Source organism: Crassostrea angulata, chromosome 5, assembly GCF_025612915.1.
Source record: "Crassostrea angulata isolate pt1a10 chromosome 5, ASM2561291v2, whole genome shotgun sequence".
In the NCBI taxonomy this organism is placed as follows: domain Eukaryota; kingdom Metazoa; phylum Mollusca; class Bivalvia; order Ostreida; family Ostreidae; genus Magallana; species Magallana angulata.
Genome location: NC_069115.1, coordinates 39,774,062 through 39,795,485, shown reverse-complemented (window position 1 = coordinate 39,795,485; position 21,424 = coordinate 39,774,062). Strand labels below are relative to the sequence as shown.

The window sequence follows — 21,424 nt, the reverse complement described above, 5'->3', positions numbered from 1 at the left end:
GACTTGTCAAACGTAAATTTGATTAATTGTTAATCAAATCAAGATGAAAGGAAATCAAAATAGTATATTTTTCTTTCTGTTTTACTATCATACAACTTGGCATAGAAAATAGTAATCAATGTTTAGAATCTAACAAGTAATATTGGCGTAGGAAAATATCACATGTTTCGCAATTCAGAATTGCTGCAGATAATGAGTCTTTTTTAGCATTTTAAAAACAATAACATTAATGTTAGATTTTTTTTTACTAAAGTGAACTAATGATATGATACTTGGGTTTCAGAATATGTTTTTAAAATATGATTTGCCTATCAAATTACATTTTTATTAGCTTTTTAAAGCGCATATTCTATACATTGATTTTTGTGAAAAAATCACTAAAATCAGTTTTTCTCTCTTTTAAAATGGTCAATATATAAGCTTTTCTGTCAATTTATATCTTTATATAAAGTCTTCATAATACATAAAAATCGGAAATATTTTATTATTAGAAGCATAAAGAAATAATCAAAATTTCTTCAAAATTTAAGAAAATGAGAGGAAATGCGGGCTAAGCAATATCAATTTTAGTATGAATATTTATTCCAATTTAGTAGTATAAGCTGATAGACACTCTGATAGTCTATGATTTCATCGAATATTAGAATCTTCAAATCTTAAACAACTGTCTACAGAACTACAAAGAGCTACACTTATTTTGATCATCCTTTACGTTGAGGAAAAAGGTAGTAACCTTGACCTGACCTTTATGCGAAAACAAAAAAGTCAAATTTGATTAAACTAATAGAATCATTTGGTAATATGATCCGTTTGACTGTGTCAAAATTACATTAATTTCTTATTATAAGAAGTATGTTTGATAATGAGAAGACTCCTTCCTTAAATACATACTTGTATTCAACTTAGCTTGATCTTATTGAATTATTTACAAAGTATCCAAGCAGTAATATAAATACTTTCAAAATTAAACTTAAACATTTAAGTTTAAACTCTTCCAATTGAACGAGACCATAGGAGGGCATATGCGTTTCTTTTCATTAATTTGTCAACATAAGAACTCGCCTTTTTAAGCTCATGGTCATTTGTTGGCATGAACTTTAAATCAAGTTGATTTAACAAAACCTTACAATAGGGAACTTAATTGCGTAAAGCTGACAAAACTAAAATTTGTAACTCTACAATGATCTTGCTTGTAAGACGAAAGTGAAGCAAATCGATATAATCGAAGAATACATATATATCTTAGTTTGATCGAGTCCGCTATTTTTTTTTCATTCTTAACTTAAACAGATGTTATAGATAAAAAAAAAAGTAAATCGAGACAAGAAAACAGTCCCATTTCCAATCCCCTTGTACATTTCTATCACATCCACTAAAAATTGTCTACCTGTTCTTGCTGGCTAAAATGGCAAATGAAACATATCGATTTATTTTGTAAAATATACATGAAGTAATTACTGATAAACAAAACATTAATGTTTCTGTCACTTAAAATACTTATTATCAAATATATTTGATGGCGTTTTCTTTAAAAGTATCTGGAATAAACAAAGAAAGATTAATTTACACGCTGTCATCAAAATATCACTTGGGATACACAGTGTATATAAAGCAGTTAGAAATAAATAATAGATTGTTCATGAGAGTGTACTTTATTTTTATTACCAAATATATATTTTTTTGACATTTGAAGTCAATTGAGCTTTTTAATTTATTAATTACTTCAAGAATGACACTAAAATTTTGGTTGCCTATTAAAATTACCTTACTGAAGCATTCTAAACATTAAAATCGGAAAAATAATTTATGACCAAAATCGTGACTGTCTCTTTGAAGCAAATCAATCAAATACAAATTTCTCAATCGACCAATGATTCCATTACCATAAAAATGAATTTGAATAACATAGGTTTGATCAAAGAAGTCTTTATGAAAATATAACCTTCAAAAAATATATTACAGAAGTTTAAAAAATTAACGTATAACGTATATCATTTTCCAATTAAGTATTGAATCCTTATTTTTTGAAAGATATAGTCTCATAACTGCAACGGTGTGTGCATACAAATTGAATAACGCGCGTTAGCGCGTTATGAAAATTTGTTTGCACACACCTATGGGTCCTATGGGTATCCTATGGGTAAGTTCAAATTAATGGAAGAGCCACAGTAACAGCCACAAGCGTGATATTTGATTTTCGCTTGTGACGTTGTATTTATCAGCGTTCAACGTTTGTGACGTCACAATTAAAGCTCGTGATTTAACCTTTTAGTACCCTGTCTGTGTTATGGTGCTATATCTGCAGTAGCTTTACACGCAAAATATATGTGGAATGTAAATATATGGTTATAAACTTTAAATGACAAGCAGGTAATATCTGTTCTGGGCGTTACCAACAACAAAGAACATAATATATAAATAAAGTACAATGATGTTTGTGATACATACATACATACATACATACATACATACATACATACATACATACATATATATATATTATCAAAAGATTTCCCTTGCCAATCAGGAATTGCAAATAACAGTGCGTGTCAATAAAAATGTAGAAAAAGTATCAATTTAAAAAATATATATCTAACTCAACTTCAATAAAAAACTTTCTATACATGTGTACCTTCTTTAATTTACATATTCTCTCATTCTCTCTCTCTCTCTCTCTCTCTCTCTCTCTCTCTCTCTCTCTCTCTCTCTCTCTCTCTCTCTCTCTCTCCAAAAGGCTTCCAAATAAATGTCACTCCCAACAAAGGGTCAGTTTCTAAAAGGACTTCATATTAAGATGTCGCTCCAAAGAATTAATGTCTCTCTGTCTGTCGTTGGATAACCACAGACTCCGACAATTTAAGAAAGATATAGTTTCACTAGAGTCTTCTCTTGATAAATCCACATCCCATGCAGATTTTGTTGAACCCGAAAGAATCATAACAACATTCAATACAACCCTATCCAATGACCTCAACAGTACTCAAAAAAGGAAGTTCCTTCGGGATGGTGTTCCTGTAACTAATAGAACTAGGCCTAATATGGTGTCACCTCGTCCTTCTGCTAAAAAAAACAGCGCTCTAGACGCTTCAAGGGCAACAAGCAAACAAGTGAAGCCGAGTCCTTGCCCGATACCAACACCTGCCCAGTTCTGAATGCATCTAAGATTTCTCTCACAGGTCTACGTTGAGATATCGCTGTTATCTAAGGTCTCACGAACACTTATCGTGAACAACAAAGATCACACAGATGACCCTCCTTCGCCCTTGCACAACTTAGAAGAACATAGAAGAACAAATGTTGTACGGACCCAAAAGTACTTGAGAACCGGCACTGGCCAAATGTGGAGCATTTGAGTCTTATATTGATGCTGTTTAATCAGACATTGAGAAGCTCCTGACCAACCAAAAAGTCGTCCCTGACAATCTGACGAAAGAAGAAAGATCTGCGTTACAAAAGTTGAAAAACAGGGACAACGTAGTAATTTAACATGCAGACAAATGATCCACAGTGGTTGTCCTAGACAAACAAGCGTATTTAGCTGAAGCCAACAGACAACTTACAGACGATCGTTTCTACAAGAAACTTGACTCTGATACAACCGAAGAGTTTTCAGCTCTCACTGACACCCTGTATGAACATGATGAAATTGGTGTTAATGTTTATGAAACGCTACGCCCAACCAACTGTAGACCGGGTCAATTTTATCTGTTTCCAAAAAATCCACAAGAAAGGAACGCCCTAAAATTAGTTCCATCGGCCATCCCACGGAGAAAATATCTGAATTTATACATTTACATCTCCGTCCACATGCACACGATTAGCCGTCATACGTACCTCAAGGACACTACAAATTATCTGAATAAAACACCTTCCTCTGGCCTGCCAGATCATACTCTTACCTTTGCCAACCCCTTCCACAATTCGATTAAATTCACAGTGGACATATCTAGTTCTGAAATTTTTTTGGATAGTACATCAACCCTGGAAGATGGTGAAATACAATTTAGTTTCCATACGAAACACACTGATTCTCACCTTTATCTCAAGCAATCGAGCTGCCACCCTCCCCATACTTTTAGAGGAATTCCGAAAGGATTAACAACCCGAATCAGACGAATCTGTTCTTCTAATGAAATCTTTGAAGAACAGAGCAGAATATTTAAATCCCATCTGTGTAATCGAGGCTATAAAGCCCAGACAGTGCAATCTGCAATTATTGAGATTGTTACAAAAGACAGAAAACCCTTTTACAATACAAAGAGAAAACAGACAAAAGCAGGGTTTCACTAGTCACTACCTATCACCCTGCCCTTAAAAACCTCAGCGGCATCCTTAGAAATAATCTGCCCATTCTTAAAACTAACGAAAGAATGATCGATCTTTTCAAGGATCTGCCAATGGCTGCGTTTAAACGCCCGAGGAACAGGACATGGTAGTGAGGCTGAGATTAGACAACTCGTTGCCAAATTAAAGTTTTAAAACATGTGCTGATGCCATATGTCTCCTGTGCAAACTCAGCGCCAACGCGGACAGTTTTAAAATCCCCATTACGAGTCGCACCTACAAGATATTTGGCAACAAGTCTTGCCGCACAGACAACTGCATCTATCTCATCAGTTGCAAAGTTTACTCTAAGCAATACCTTGGTGAAACAGGTGACCTCCGCAAAAGGATCAATTACCACCGCTTTACCATAAAAACCAAAAAAATTCAAGGAGCCCGTCGGGGAACATTTTAATACGATAGGCCACATATGGGAAGACATGACAGTATTGGTTATTGACCATAATCATCATTGGACAGACGCGGAGAGGAAAAGCAAGGAAAATTTCTGGATGCACAGACTCAGATCATTCATACCTGATTGCATGAACATACAAATGGACTTTACTAAAATAAACGTCTCATACATTGTAGCCTTACATCACCTGATACCCATATAGTAATTTTATCAAATCTGTCAAATGCACCTCTTTCAGTCATTATAGTTTCCATTAATTGCTACCTTTCATTGGTTAAGGATTACGTTTACTCAGAGGCGAAACAATTCCACTAATAGCAACGAAAAAATACCTATTCTACATTGTAGCCCAACTACTGTTGTGCTGTTTTTCACTTTCAAACAACTAGGTCAATGACCTAATTTTTATGCTTGTGAACTCTTAATTCTAAATGACTGTTTATTGTATATCTTAATTCTTTATACAAAACACTGTGCCGAATTATTATGCCTGTGCCAAAATGGCATTTTAGAACCCGTCTAAGCTGCATATTTCGAAACTAAATTTCCCATGGGAAAGCAATATTCCTATCGGAAATTTGAAATTTTATCTAAGTACAAGAACTTTTATACATGTAGGAATTTTAATACCGATAGGATTTGATAAAATTTCGAAAGAAAATTTTAATTTCCTGTAGAAAAACTTCCTCTCTGAATCAAATTCCTACAGGGAATAACTCTCTTTTATAGCAAATATAATTCCTATTTTTAAAAATTCCTATAGGATTGTCAATTATTCCTGAAGAAGAATCTTTTTTATGGGAATTATCATTTTCCTAGTAGAAAATAATTTTTAAAGGTAAATATCTCACTTGTCAGCTAAACACACTAACAAAAGTGGTTATATACTCTCTAAACAATGGTTTATCATTTGGTATATATGTTTTTTCCAAAACTGCATATTAAGCGGGTGCATAGTTTCCACCTTGGCACTGGTAAAATTATCCGGCACAGTGTCACAAGTAACCAGTCAATCAGTCCGAACAATTTGCGATAAACTGATTAGCAATTCTGCAACTAATTTCCTAGAAAAAAACAATTTTAGAAAATTAATAATTAAGAGGCGATCAGTAAATGGTTTATCAGTTTCGCTTTAGAAATATGACAATGAATTGATTATTCTTTCGACTAGTTTAAATATTTATCAGATAAAGAGACAAATGCAAGTAAGATATGAAACACGCGATAAAAATCTATACCTACTGGAATTGTATTATTGGATTATGAAATGAGAATAAATATTTTTTAGGTGTTGTGACCAATGGCATTGCACCATACTAAATAAATATATAAAGCAAACAAACGTGACGTGAAGTGACGTGACGACTCTGAAGTACTTGGTGCCAATTCATCTTGTGTCCTGTAGACAGTTATCATGTACTTTAAGGTAAGTTTAGTAACATTTATTGTATTATTATAAATAAACATAACCTCGAGACCCTCGAAGATCGTTACCATTAGCTTGCACTTTAAGTACTTACAATTTTTATATAAACTTTAAAACTCATTTTGTATTTTTAAATACCGTACAATTCTACATATTAGGGTAATTTATAATTGAAGTCATTACCAGGAATTTAAATTCAAAAGGTGATACCTGTTGTTAATTTGTATATATATGTTCTATTTTGGAATTTAGTTTTCTGTAGTCAGTGATCTAAGAAAGGTTTTATGTGTTAGATTACAAATGTAGTAATAGCTAAGATCCCTATAACAATACTTCAGACATTTAATGTTTGTTTGTCACGTGTTATTGGGTCCAGTTTTAATGACTCATGTTTTATGTTTGTATAGTCACACCGATTTTTTAAAGAATAAAATAAGAAATTCCACTCAGTAAAGAGTATAACTTTGAAGTTCAGACTAACCAAAAAGTAAAAGCTTATTCAGCCTTATTGTCAGGTTCGTAAAATAAATGTCGGCCCTATTTATTTTACTCATTTTTCCAACTTGGAATTCAGCAATCTCTAATAAAATCTTTAGCAGATATAAGTCAAATCTTAAATATATGAATATGATGAGTATATATCTTGATTGCAGTATCATAGTGTCAGGAATACCGGTGTTGTATAGCAGTGTTTGCCGCATAGTAGTTTTCCCCCGGAAAACCTGCTATATAGTCACCTTTCCCCCCGGAAGGAAAAGCTACTGTATACTAGTTTTCCCCCCATAGTAGGGTTTTTCCTTCACTTTTTTGGTTCAAATTTTATAAAAAAAAAAATATTTATGGAAATCCAGTAAGGATTTTAAATCAATGTTTTTAACCCTCAGTTTGCACCCTGCATTCATCTATACAGGTTAAGTTTCGTATTGTCGATTTAATTTTTTTTTAGACAATGCTGAATATTCAAAATATGTATCATGGCAAACATAGAACACATTTAGGTGATACTCTGATAAATTAAATGATTTGACAAGATATACACTCATATGCTTTCCAGCGACTGTCCCATTTTCTTATTTATTTGTTTCTCATTAGGTGACCCGGGTTCAATCATCGAACTAACTAAAGTCTCTTTAAATTTATCTTACAATTGACGAATTGCAATTTTTTACGTTTTAAGGTATTATGGGACACCTTCATGTTTTGACGTACTATTTATCAAAATAAACATTAAAATGATGTCTAAATTTATAAATATTTTCAACCAAGATTATCACATCTAATAATCCACTGGGGTTAGATGGTTCACTACGAATTCGTAAGTCATGAGTTTTCATCCTCCTGATGATTTTAAAAATCTTGACTTTCCAAAAATTTTTAAAAGCTAATTTTTGGTTAAATATTTAAATATTTTTGGTTTAAATTTTTTTTAAACAAATAAAGGTATTTTAATTATAATGTACTTTAATTTAAGAGAAATAAGTAAACAAATATAATGCATACTTTCAAATGTTTCTCAGAGATGGTTCAATAGAATTAAAAGAATCTTTATATTTCATTTAAAACATTATCAAACTATGTCTAAAGGAAGGAATTGATTTAAACCAACATTTGACATTCTGTGTTTTCCACGAAACTTAAAACGTGAAATTCCTCGTATATATGTCCTTTTGTAGTAGATGTTTCTTAGAATTTTCTTGTATGTATTCTTGTCTTTATATACAATGCTATACCTGTAAATTAAATATAATGTCAAATGATGGATGGTATATATCTGAGAATGTTATTTGTTAAAAAAATTAGGACTAAATACCTTTCTCAGTACTTAAAACGTAATGAGTTTTCTAGTTTAAGGTAGCTCCATACTCGTAAAATTCTCTGAGGAAAGTTGAAAAACCGAACTGATTTCGACTTAATAGACTTAAATGTCATCAATTGTAAGAAAAAATATGCATGTCATCACACTTTTTGAGATGCCAGATAAACATAAACTAAAGCATATTTTAGCATTAGAAAAATGTATTTTTTTGTTGTTAAAAGTAAAATATTGTAGGCAGAAATTTGTTTTTCTTGTTTAATTTTAATGTCAACTTTATCAGAAAACTAAAATTACAAAACTATTTTAAAATTAATCGTTTGAATAAGAAAAACTATAGCATTTAGACGTACAACTGAGAGAAAAGTCAGAAAAAGAGTTATTTCCCCTTTGCATAGATAAAATATATAAACATTTGGAAATTTAGTATAAAATTAAGTGCGAAAATATCTTGAACCTACCAATAATTCTAATTACATCCATGTGATTATATTCATATAAAATAAATAAAACTATCTTGCACAATTTTTAAAGAATTCAAAGTTTTACAAAAAAGTGTGACGTCACAAAACACTGGATCTACTTTAAAATACTTTTTTCAATCTGAATTTTCATTTGATTTAGAACCCAGTCAAGCGAACGAAATAAAATTAGTTTCTCATCAAATGATTGCACCTGGTCTCCCGTTAGATAAATAATAGATAAATAACGAGATAGTGTTGAATATAGTTAAGAGAAAACATTCTCTCCGAGAACCGAAGGTTGTTTTCTATGAGCTATTCAACACTATCTCGTTATTTATCTTACTTAAAAAAATTTCCCCCCACTGGACCTCAAAGAAGCAATGAGCCGTTTATATATCGAACTGTGCTGTAATAAAAAAGCATCTAGCTCATTTATAATTTCAACAGTACCATACAGTACTATGAAGTCTTCCCAAACACACCTTTTATTCATGGACGAGTGAACAGGTGCTCATGTTATGTACTGAGCAGGCATAGATTTAGATGATGAATTTTTAACGCAAAGTATAGAAGTCTACAGTTCCAGGAAAGGCACTAATACAGTTTGAATCATATTTTGGACTTGGAGAAAGGAAAAATCAAATCTCGGACGTTGAATTGTTAAAAAATTTGATAGGAGTCTTTAGAAGTCATAGTGAGACAATAATCTTTTTATTGTTAAAACTAATGAAAAGTAGTGTTATGGTTCAAGGCTCAAAGAGGAAGTCTAAAAGTGTTTATAAAAGTGATTTAAGTAATGGATAAATAACGAGATGGTGTTGAATAGTTTAGAGAAAACATTCCCTCCGAGGGCCGAAGGCCCGAGGAGGGGATGTTTTCTCTATTCAACACTATCGAGTAATTTATCTTACTTAAAAAAATTCCCCCATTTGAGCCTCTAAGAAGCATTGACCCATTCATATATCCAACTGTGATGTCATTTAAAAGTATAATTCCAGCAATACCATACACAATAGCCTAACCAAACACACCTTTTTCATGTTTTTAATCATGGACGAGTGAACAGGTGCGCATGTTATAGAAAATCATACCGCTGTACTGAGCAGACATAGGTTTAGAAGATGAATTTTTTAACGCAAAGTACACACTTGTACAATGTTTATAGAGATCCACATTTCCTGGAAAGACATGGATACCGTTTGAATGAATGATATTTTAAACTTGCAATGAGAAAGGAAAAATCAGAGTTTTGACGTCAATTAACAGGCGATGATTTATCTAAAAAATTGATAGGAGTCTTATGAAGTCATAGTGCGACAATAGTTCCTATATTGTTAAACTAATTAGAAGGAGTGATATAGTTCAAGGTTCAAAGAGGAAGTCTAAAAGTTTATGAAAGTGATTTATATGTGATCCCAAATCTATCAAAATTAAGAAAAGGAGATATTTCTGCAAAAAAATTATTCGTGGCTGATCGGATATACATTTATGGATGACAAAATTCTGTTTTATAAATTTGGATTTATGTTGGAAATACACATTTCAACATTTTTTCAGTTTTCTTTGTTTAATGCCCAGTTGGATATTTGAATATCCAACTGATTGACGGTTGGATATTAAAAATATCCAACTCCTATCAGTTGGATATTCATATATCCAACACCTGCTGGTTGAATAGTGAAAATAAACGTTGACTAAATACAATAGGTGACGTCATAGAAGTTTTTTAATATGTGATCGATATATATAAGTCGATTAAAATTAAGTAAAGGAAATAAATGTATTTCTGTTGAAATTTCATTCGTGGCTTATCGGATGTACATGTTTGGATGACAAGATTCTGTGTTATAACTTTTGATTTATGTTGGAAATACACGTTTTCGACATTTTGTTATTTTTATTTGTTTTATGCACTGTTGTATATTTGAATATCCAACTGATAGGCGGTTGGATATTAAAAATATCCAACTGCCCATCATTTAGATATTTATATATCCAACAACTGCTTATTGAATAGTGAAATTAAAGTTGACTAAATACAATGGGTGACGTCATAGAATCTTTTTTTTAATAATTTAGAAGAAAAGATATATGATCACATTTAAAATCGTCAATTCTAAATATATTCACTTAAAATTAATAGCCGTTGAGAACAAAGGGGGTAATAAATTTCCACTCCTATTTTCCCTCTGAAGATTTAACTCAAGATTTATCAGTTATTTTCTTTAAAAGGAGCATATTTCATAGAAATTATTACTTGGCAAACTCTGTACCACACCCCACATCAACCCGAGACTCCAATATCAGCCAGATGAACGAAGGCCATGGGGCTGATATTGGTTGGGAGTTGATTCGAGTGTGATACAGATTTTGCCAAGTATTGTTGTTTTATCATATTTTGAAAAACAACTCGTTTATATTTTCATATGAAAAACTTTATCTAGCTTTATCGTAGTTCGCCCATCTCAAAACCGGCGCTCAAACGTATTGTGACATCTTCTAAAAACTATGTTAATGTTATAACGTCTTCTTTCTCAAATTCTGCCATTATCAGTTTATTCGTGAAGATCGGTTAAAGAGATTATACGTTTATTTCAAAAATCGTTTATCCTTTCCTATCGTGTATCAATCCTATCCTATCATGCGTGTATACTGTTCTATCGTGCGTTAATCCTATCCTATAGTGCATGTTTATTGTTCTATCGTGAGTTAATCCTATCATATTGCTTATCTTGTAAAAAATAACGTTGCTGGTATTGCATTTTTGTCCACGCGAGTTCTAGAAAATGGCTGGTCCGATTTCCGTGAAACTTTCAGATCTGATAGATATTGGTCAGCACCTTATTGGATTTTTTTTTATATTGATGACGTCATATCTGTTTTTGAAATATTATTAACGTTTTAGCGATTGTTAAAGGGTTGGTTTGTCCATGGAACTCCTCCTGAACTAACAAAGATATTGAGTTCATATTTTTAGTGATGATGGACAAAAGATTGTAGATGTGTATAATGACAATCATATCTGTCTGATTAAAAAGGCGCCGAAGCTCGACAGGACCTGAAGATTGAGTTTTAAAGAAAACGCCAAAATTTTTCCTGGTTTTCTCTGTTTATCTCTTTTCTAAAAAATATTTTGTTATGAACATGTAGTGCAAAAATAGTTTAATATATTTACAAGAGCTTTCGCTTAATAGCAAAAAAAGGGGCTGGCTCCTCAAAAAATGGTTCCAAAGGGCTCTAAAGTCTTTTATCTATAGCTCTGTACCGAGGGATATTTTGTAAAAGGTTATAGAAGCAAAAATGTTTATTTTATAGTTATGTACCTAAGCATTTCAATGATTTTCTCAAATGTTACGTATTGAGGGATTTTTAGGGGTCAAAATTCCAAAACTTTGATCCTCTACATCTCAAAAATGAGAAATATTTTGAAAAGCAGTATAGATGAAAAGATGCTCAAAATGATGTACTAAACAATATAGATGCTCAAATTTTCATTTAACGGTCCCGATAAGGATATAAGGGGTCGGTCCCTTAAACATTCTTTATCAGATATATCAAGAACAATAACGAATTTGTAAACAATTGTTGTTCAAAATATGTGTAGTTATAAATGACCTCTTATTTGATATAAAGAAAAAAAGGGAATGAACCCTCAAATTAGGGGATCAGAGGGCTCTAAAGTTTTTCATTTTCAGCCCTTTATTGAGAGATATTTCGTAAAAGGTTAAAAAAGCAAGTATGTTTATCTTACAGTTATGTATCCAAGCAATTTGATGATTTTATCATGTGTTACGTAATTAGGGGTTTTTAGGGGTCAAAATTTCAAGATGAACGGCCTCTATAAGGAGATAAGGGATCGGCCCCTAAAAAGATATATCCCATATATCTCAAGAGCGGTAACGAATTTCTAAACACTTGTTGAACAAAATGTGTTTAGAATTAAATGACCCTTCATTTGATATGATAAGAAAAAGGGGCTGGTCCATAAAATTTGGGGACCAAAGGGCTCTGGAGTTTTTTTTATTTACTGAGGAATATTTTGTGAAAGGTTATAGAAGCAAATATGTTTATCTTACAGTTAGGTATCCAAACAATGTAATGATTATATCTTGTGTTACGTAATTAGGGGTTTTTAGGGGTCAAATTTTGATCACCCATATCTCAGAAATGAAAAACATTTTGATATGCAATATAGAAAAAATGTACTGAATAATATGCAATCTTCAAAATTTCGTTAAACAGGCCCTATAAGGAAATAAGGGATCGGCCCCTTAAACGTTCTTTCCCATATATCTCATGAGCGATAACAAATTTCTAAACACTTGTTGAACAAAATATTTTTAGAATCATATGACCTTTCATTTGATATTAAGAAAAAGGGGCTCGCCTCTAAAATTAGGGGACCAGAGGGCTCTAAAGTCTTTTAACTGTAACCGTTTACTAAGATATATTTTGTGAAAGGTTATCAAAGCAAAATTAGGTATAATACGTTTTTATATCCTAACTGTGTTATGATTTTCTCATGCGTTTACCTTATGAGGGTTTTTAGGGGCTATTATTATTGCTCAGTAAAGCGATATTATAAAAAGACTTTAGAGCCATCTTGGCCCCTAACTTGAGGAACCAGCCTCTTTTGACTGAAATCAAATGAAAGAGCGTGTAAAGCTTAACAACTTTTGCGTTACAAGTATTAACAATATATTTACACATTCAAAACTATTTCAGAAAATGGAAAAAAAATTCGTGAAAAAATCTGCTGCAAATTTTCGAGCTCGGGCGAGCTTTTCGCCTTGCGCATTTTTCAAATCATCAATTAAATAGAATCACTTATAGACATTCATCTACTATCCCTGAAAGTTTTGACGTTTTTATTTTATTAGTTTTGGGGGAGTTAAGTTGGCAAAAAAGTTCTAATAAATTCACTAAATCCTCAAAATCTCAAACCGGAAGTGACATCATCAGCCCAACATTTTATATCGTCAAGATCTTTTAATGTTCTCTCAGTACTAGAAATTCCATGCAAATAAGTCGCGTAGTTCACGAGTAATATCGTCCGAAAAAACTCAGAAAAAATAATATAAAGAATCAATAGAATTGGAAACGGAAGACCCTACAAAGAAACAATAGAATAACAAGAGGATCTTCCGTTTGAAACGGAAGACCCTTTAAAATAATTGTCTTTTTTACGTCCACATGATATTCGGCATATCTTGATGATTGTCTTCTCTTCATGAAGAAACTTGGAAGAAATATGTAGCATAAAACAAACGTTGTTTCTGGTGTTTACAAATGAAATTTCATAAGAAACACTGTAGAGCTTCAAATTCAATTGTGCAAAGAATGTGGTAGCAGTAATCATTTAAATGCTATGCAATAAGGCCTAAAAATCAAAAATATTTCTCAAACGCTGCAAGGCAAGTAAGGTGAATAATTCATTGTTGATATAAAGTCCACGTCTATCTGATATTATGTCGAAGATCGGAAGTTCATTCGAATTATGAAAAGTGAAATTAATTTAGAATCTTGAAGAAAATGGACAGTGCCTTTTCCTTTTAAAAGGATAAACAAGCAATACCAAATAACAAAGTTATGGTCCTTAAGGGAGTTATGTTTTTAGCTATCAGTCTCTGACAAAACTGTGAGAAAAGACAACACTTCTTACATTCATGAAAAATTGCACAAGAAGATAAAAATAATAACTTCCATTATTTAGCTTTTACCATCCTGAGAAACCAAACCAATTACATGGAGTCTTTGATTCATCTGCACCATACAAATATGGTGAGGTGTTCTGCTTCGTCTCCGAAGAGAGGCAATTACAATATAAGCAGGTATGAGCATATATATGTTCTACGCATTTCTTGTACATGAAGACCACAAAGACTATTCACTTTTGCTATGGTACCAAGCCATGTTAAAAACATTGTATGCGCATATGTGGTTGGGAATTGTCTATCACCAGCTTTCGCTACTTTTGGATTGGTCCAAGTTTTTGATAAATCAAAATAAAAGCAAGATATTAAGGACCTTGTAAACAACAAATTTTTTGTAGATGAACCATGAACACCTGTTTCTAATACTTTGCAAGCAAAATACCTGTAAAGATGAAGCAACTGTGTAGAAAACAAAAGGTACATGTAACTCTCTACAAAGTCGCTTCAAACAATACAGAAGTGATGTTACATGTAGCTTTTTCATAAAGACCCGAGCAAATTAAGAAATTAATCCCTTTGATTAAGAAAAGGGCTCTTTTAAAGAAATAATTATCTGAAAGTTTCCTGTTCGATATTAATTTTTTGGGAAAACAAACTCTCGACGTGACTGCCTGGCTATGTTACACAGCATATATGATATTTTGGGATTCTTTTGACCACTTGTTATTTATTGAAAAATCAACCTTCGCAAAATTACGGCAATATGGAATGACGATGTCAATTACTCAAGTCTATCAATCGAAAGTTTTAGAAAGGTCCATTTCATAACTTCAGATGGTTCATTTCTCGAATTTATATCACATACCTTTAGCTCTGTGACTATGTACATAGCTATGCATTTTGTGATGCCTCCGAACAAGCTGTGTCAGCAGTGTCATACATCAACTTTCCAGATGAGACGAGGAGTGAAGTATCATTTATGTTTTCAAAGTAAGGTTATCTGCTTTACATGGAAATTCTCTGCTAAGAAAAGTACTTTGATCATGAGCTGCTCTTATGGCAGTTGAAATGGCAGAAATTGTTAAAGTGGATTTGAACATTAACTTTTTTAAAACAAAGTTCTATTCCGACAACAAGATTGTGCCAAGCTACATCAGTATTCACTACAAACGCTATTACAACTACTAGCCAACTGTGAGAAACGCATATTACGATTATGTAAACCTTCGCAGTGAAATCTGATGAAAACCTAGCTCATGTACGAACGCGAGAAAAAAGTAAAGGCGATGACTTGAGCTGTAAGTGGCTACGGGGGGGGGGGGGGCATGAATTTCTGCACCTAAGCGAAGACCCTGTTAGCGAATACTTTTTACTTGTGAACCATGGTGAAGATCAAGAAATCCGTAGCAATGCTAGCGAGATAGTTGTGACGGATTACCTCACAATTCATTTTAAGCGATTTTTTTCATAAATTTCTGCATTTACTGTGCTAAAACCGTTGGCAGAAAATGGTAGGGTACGAGATTTGTTCTTTAGTCATGAAACGATAGATTAAACTATTTGATTTAAAAGAAACACAGAAAACCATTTTCTTGGAGTCCCAGAAACATTTGTCTCGAGTCAGCTCAATACGGAACCTATGCCAATATTTCGATCGGGATGGTATTATGATGAGAATTGATGGCAGGTTGAACCCTAGTGCACTGCCATTTGAGCAAAAGAACCTCTCCTAGGAACTCGTGTGTAGCAAATTTAATTGTGCAACATTTTCCATTAACAAAAAAGAACTTGTGCTCATCAAGGGAGACACAATACAGAGGATGTTATAAGGAACAGTGGTTACTAAGTAATTATCGCTAGGAAACTGATTTCTTCAGTGATTCATAAGTGCGTTGTGCGTTAAAGATTATGTAGAAACTTGATATCTCAGAAGATAACTGATTTACTAACATCCAGATAACTCCAGGAAATCTTTATTTTGTGCCGTGGGTGTTGGTACTTTGGTCCCTGGTTTATTGTGACACGTAAAACTAGAATATATCTTGTTGAAATAAAGATAAGACACAATGAATTGGCGATGAACTACTGTAAGCCAACTTTTATTCGCCTGAGAGAACTGTTCGCGAGATTCGCGAGAGCATCGTGGTCGCAAATATTTCCCGCTGCAAACCAGTCCATGTCACATGGTTGTTATAACAAGATGGGTCTAAATAGGGTTTCGTCGCGAACATACGTTGTCGCAAACCAGTTTTTAGAAAGTAAATCGCGAAAAAAGTCGTCGCAAATAAAAGTTAGTATACAGTATTATGTTTGACGATAAGAGCTGTACACATCGAGTTTGTGGAAATCAATAAAGCTCGTCATTCATCAATATATCACAAAGATTTATTTTTCTCCGTGGAAACGGAGATAAAATGCAATATAACCGTATGACAAACTTCATTTGAGCTGCCAAAGGTCTTAATAAAGTCGTGATAAATGGTCCAGTATGGTTCTTCTTAAACCAGTCAAAGATTTAGTGGATTTTTAACACACCTCACTCATCCCACATGAGAGGATTAGTATGGTACAGGGTAATAGGAGTGGCGCGGCGTATCTAAGATGTTCAACTGGAACATGTAGGACCAAATGGAAAGAATCCAACTCATGGAGTGTTTAGTAAACTGATGGACAGGATGACAGTGATCATCTGATGTATGTCTGACGTGAGTCGTCTGGCGGTCCTTATGAAGAACTTATCCCAAGTGCTGATGGACTATTGTGAAATGTCTGTGTACGTCGTATTGTAAATAGGAAACTGCGTACCTATATTATACCTATCAGTAAACTAATTGGTCTCATTGAATAGATGTTTATCATTGAACATTTACTTTTATAGTCAGTGTTGATGATTACATTGTAATGAACAGTTAAATTTACAATTTGAACGGGCTCTCGTGTACTTTGTGTATTTATTGAATGCAAGTCAATATATCTTTAGTTCAGTATATATATATATATATATATATATATATATATATATATATATATATATATATATATATATATATATATATATACTTGTTTACTTTCATGCCTTATACAGTGTGACGATAAAATTAATAAATTTAAAGAGATATATCTATAAAATATGTACAACTATTTATATTTTGTAATGACATGTTCATGCAATTGTGTAATAAGTGGGGTTTTTTTTGTATTGAAGCATCTACGATTTATTTCTAGTTGAATAAATTATGTTTCTTGGCTCTATGTTTCTGAGTAGTTTCTGAGCATGGAAGTGCATATTGTTTGTTTTTCTAATCAGAGAGGAGTATTGTGTACTGAATTTTTTATATGCACATGTACTACTTCGGCATCTCGTGATCTGCAATTCATTTTTCTGCAAATTTAGTCGTGCATGATATATTTATTTATTAATAAACGTTGTTAAATGACAACACGTTTTTTCACTTTGTTTCGCCACAACAATGAAAAAGTACATAAACAATAAATCATGTTTAACACAAATATCTTTCATTTTAGAAAATGGCTTTGTGCGTTCTGATGCTATTAGTAAATACGTCAATGTCTGCAAAGTTTAAAGAAAAAGGTAAAAAAAATTCCTTACATGTATAATATCTTTCTCTATTTCACATAAGTTGCTCGTCTGCTATATGTTATGTATTTAAACATTTACAGAATTTTCTATAAAATAACAAATCATATGATTAACAAACAGTATAATATAAACTAAAGTTTAAAATCTCTTACAAATATTCCTCCTCTCGTCAAAAATATAAATCGGTATACTGTTAAAAAACAGGTTAACTTTTTGTATTAAGGTAAACCAAATTTTTAATAAATGTTCCCAGAATCAGAGAGTCAGAGTCTAGAGTAGGTTACTTTGAGTGTCATATAATAAACATGAAGTAACTCACCTCTTCTTTTGGCATGGGTATCAAGCAGTAATATAGTGTTATGATTACAGTGATCAAATAGTATACTCCTTTTCCAAACTTTGCACAATGCAGAACAGTTGTTGTTAGGCCTCGGGAGTAGGAATTGTTGATTGTTTTTTAACTGACATGGATTCATTTCAAAACTATTCTTTTTTACAAATGGGCATTGAGTAGGTAAACTGGGGGCATTATTAAAATGAACAAGAAAGTCTATTTAAAACCTATAAAATTCAAGGCTCTTGGTTCAGGGTTGCTGGTTTTGTAAGACCGGAGATGGGGGTTATAAAGAGGATATGCAAGTTGTAAAAAGGTCGGTAAAACGGATACATTTTAGGATGTTACGATGATTTATACCAAAAGTATAAGACTCATAAGCCCTTGGTCAGTTAAAATCTTCTTATCAAGTATTGATAGTTCAGACGGGTTCGTGTTTTAAGGGCGGGAGGGGAAGCCCGACCCTATGATCACAAAATGCAAAAATCAACACAAACACAAAAAATATCTTTTAAAATGTACTTACCTACTACTGGGCATGTAGCAGGAAAGCTAAATATAGGGTTGTAATAAACAAGAGACCTTCAACAAAAAATTGTTAAGATAAGGTTTTAAGAAAATTTGATGATACGAAATCATTTAAAAAATAACAACTGTTGAAGCTACATATCATGTTTTTCGGTGTGTGGGTTCATCTTTTGATGTGTATGTTTGTAAACTCATCTATTCAAATTTTTTATGAGAAGTTCTTGTATTTCAGTTTTAATATCTTTACTTTTACTCCTTTTTGAAAAAAAAATTCTTTTTGTTTATTTATCATTGATTATAATAAATCACTGTTCTTTATGACACGAAAAAGGGGTTTGAATTATATATTTACTCTATTTTTTTTTAAACACAGTAATTATTTCATTATCATTTTGTAAATCCTTTACAGAGTTTATCTATCTATCTATCTATCTATCTATCTATCTATCTATCTATCTATCTATCTATCTATCTATCTATCTATCTATCTATCTATCTATCTATCTATCTATCATGACATATATTCATGCATATAGCTATATTCTAAACATATATTTGTAAATGTATATCTTTAAAATTTAATTTACTCCTTTTTTCTTATCCTTTAGAACCTCATGAGAATTGTGGCTACCGTCTTTATTTTACAAACGTCACTTGGTACACTGCATCCAAGATTTGCGAGGAGAAAGGGGAAATGCTGGTACTACCAGATTCAGAATTTCAACTTTATGAATACATTTTCAGTCATTTGATTGATGAACTACTTGGAGCCACATTGAATGTAGAAATGTATGTTCTATTTTTGTCAACTGATATGCATCATGCCTCCTTTAAATCAAACTGTTTAGATATATATATAATAATAACAATCAAGACATCAGGGTTTTAAACGCCATTATTACCTATCTCGTTTAATGTGAATAAATCCAACTGTGCTCATAATTTTTTCCCAAATGTTAGGTTGTTTTTCTCTAAAGTTGACAAGATATTCAGCAGTTAATAAAAGGCCTAGGGGCCACATTGTTTCCCTCAGTAATCATAACTGAACATCTCTGCTTTATGTATAGAATACAAAACCTAGAAAATTTAGTTGAGTAGATCTTGTTTAAAAGATCTTTCTATTTCCTCACATATCAACATACTCATGATATGTTAAGGGAATAAAATGTAAAAAGATAAGATTTATTACTGTACAAAATTGACAACTTATAATATACTTTGAACGCACAATATATTTATAACCGTTCTTAATTTACAGACACATGCGACATTCACAAGTTTTTTGTTTCTTCACAAAGTATTATTTCTTTATTTCATCTTAGATCTAATCTAGGAATATGGGTTGGAGCATTTCTGCGGACTCACTCCAATGAGAGCATGGATTATCATTGTAAGTCATTATACATGTACCCCAGATCGATCCAAGACCAATCGCAACCAAGAGATGATATATTGTGTATGTTTTATCACTACTCCACTGGGAAATTTAAAACTGACAGCTGTGACAACAAGAAATCTTTTCTCTGCAAAAAACAAACAAACGGTATGAACGTTTTTGTTTTATCATTTCTTTTAACCAATGGTGTGGTTTAAATGAAGGGTGATCGTATTCAAAAAATAAGGAATCGTTGAGTATTACGAGGTGATCAATTACGATCAGGGGTTATTTCTTATGCCAATAACACTGGTTGAATTCTTTGTCTGCAATGATCGCTTTTATTTTGGGACAGTCAATAGGATTTCAGAAGCGGGACCGAATCTATATGCAGGAATTCCCCCATTTTAAACATAATTAAAGCGGTAAATATGAATTTTTTATTAATAAATAAACCGGTTGGCGTTGTTAAAATAGGTGCATTGTTTATAATATCTAAACCCATCAACATATTTCATCGATTTACCGGTATAAAAGCACAAACGAGTGAGTCCATAATATTTATTGAGTAGTATCTTTGCATTCAACAATTGTAAAGTAAAACAAGAATGATATTACATGTATATATAACTTAATATTTTAAGTTATTTTGAAATTCAACATGTTATTAAGAAATAGCGAGTGCCGAGGCGAATAAAATATTTTCAAGAAGCGTCGATGAACATACGTTTTTAATTAGGATTGAGCTGATACCATCAAAACATACTCGAAAAATAAAACATATAAAACTGTAAAGTCACACTTTAAACAAATTACATCACATCGTTAAAAAGCAAACAAGAACTTAATTGTTTTTAAAGATGAGATCAATCAATTTTATGTTATATCTCAAATATCTCACCCCCCCCCCCATAACATGTGCCCCATAAGTTGTTTGTCAGGTTTTAGATAAACCCGTAAGAAAAGCCCCGTCTGAAATTTTTCCATTCCATTTCTATAAGTTCGGTCATGCATAAGCAATCTTTTTTTTTTTTTGCCTAAGCAATTACGAAATCGTCTCGCAGTAATTTTAAATAAACTAAAATCGGCGGTTTTAAAATCAAAAGCTATGTCAGGCTTCATTGTCGTTAACAGGGTAATTGTAATCATTTTCGAAACCTCAAGTATCACGCCGAGATTTCGATATCTTCATCGCATTTGCTACTGCATGCATCTCTTAATACTGAACATTTGATTTTTATCGATTACCTTAAATTATAATTTGTTATTAAACCTATGCAAATATTTGTATTTCTAAGAGCATAATAGTAGTGTTGAGCAGTATTTTGTTTCAAATTTTACAATAAGCAGTCTAATAACAGTGAACAATTATTCCCGAATCACAACAATGTATAAATCATATATACAGTACACTGAAAATAAGATAAGATCTATCATTGCATTTTTAAAGCAATGACAATGCACTGTTATGAAAAGTAGTTTTAAGCG

General features: G+C 32.3%; 1 protein-coding gene across 1 annotated transcript in view; it reads left to right on the top strand.

The window, feature by feature from the left end:
- Nucleotides 1–6,041: 6,041 nt before the first annotated feature.
- LOC128184875 (uncharacterized) overlaps nucleotides 6,042–21,424 on the top strand; it is a 28,182-nt gene continuing 12,799 nt past the window's right edge. Inside the window, exons 1-4 of the mRNA XM_052854508.1 lie at nucleotides 6,042–6,167; nucleotides 17,624–17,690; nucleotides 19,170–19,350; nucleotides 19,884–20,104. Coding sequence (XP_052710468.1) covers nucleotides 6,156–6,167; nucleotides 17,624–17,690; nucleotides 19,170–19,350; nucleotides 19,884–20,104 — 481 coding nt within the window. The 5' untranslated portion in view covers nucleotides 6,042–6,155. The remainder of the gene's footprint in view (nucleotides 6,168–17,623; nucleotides 17,691–19,169; nucleotides 19,351–19,883; nucleotides 20,105–21,424) is intronic.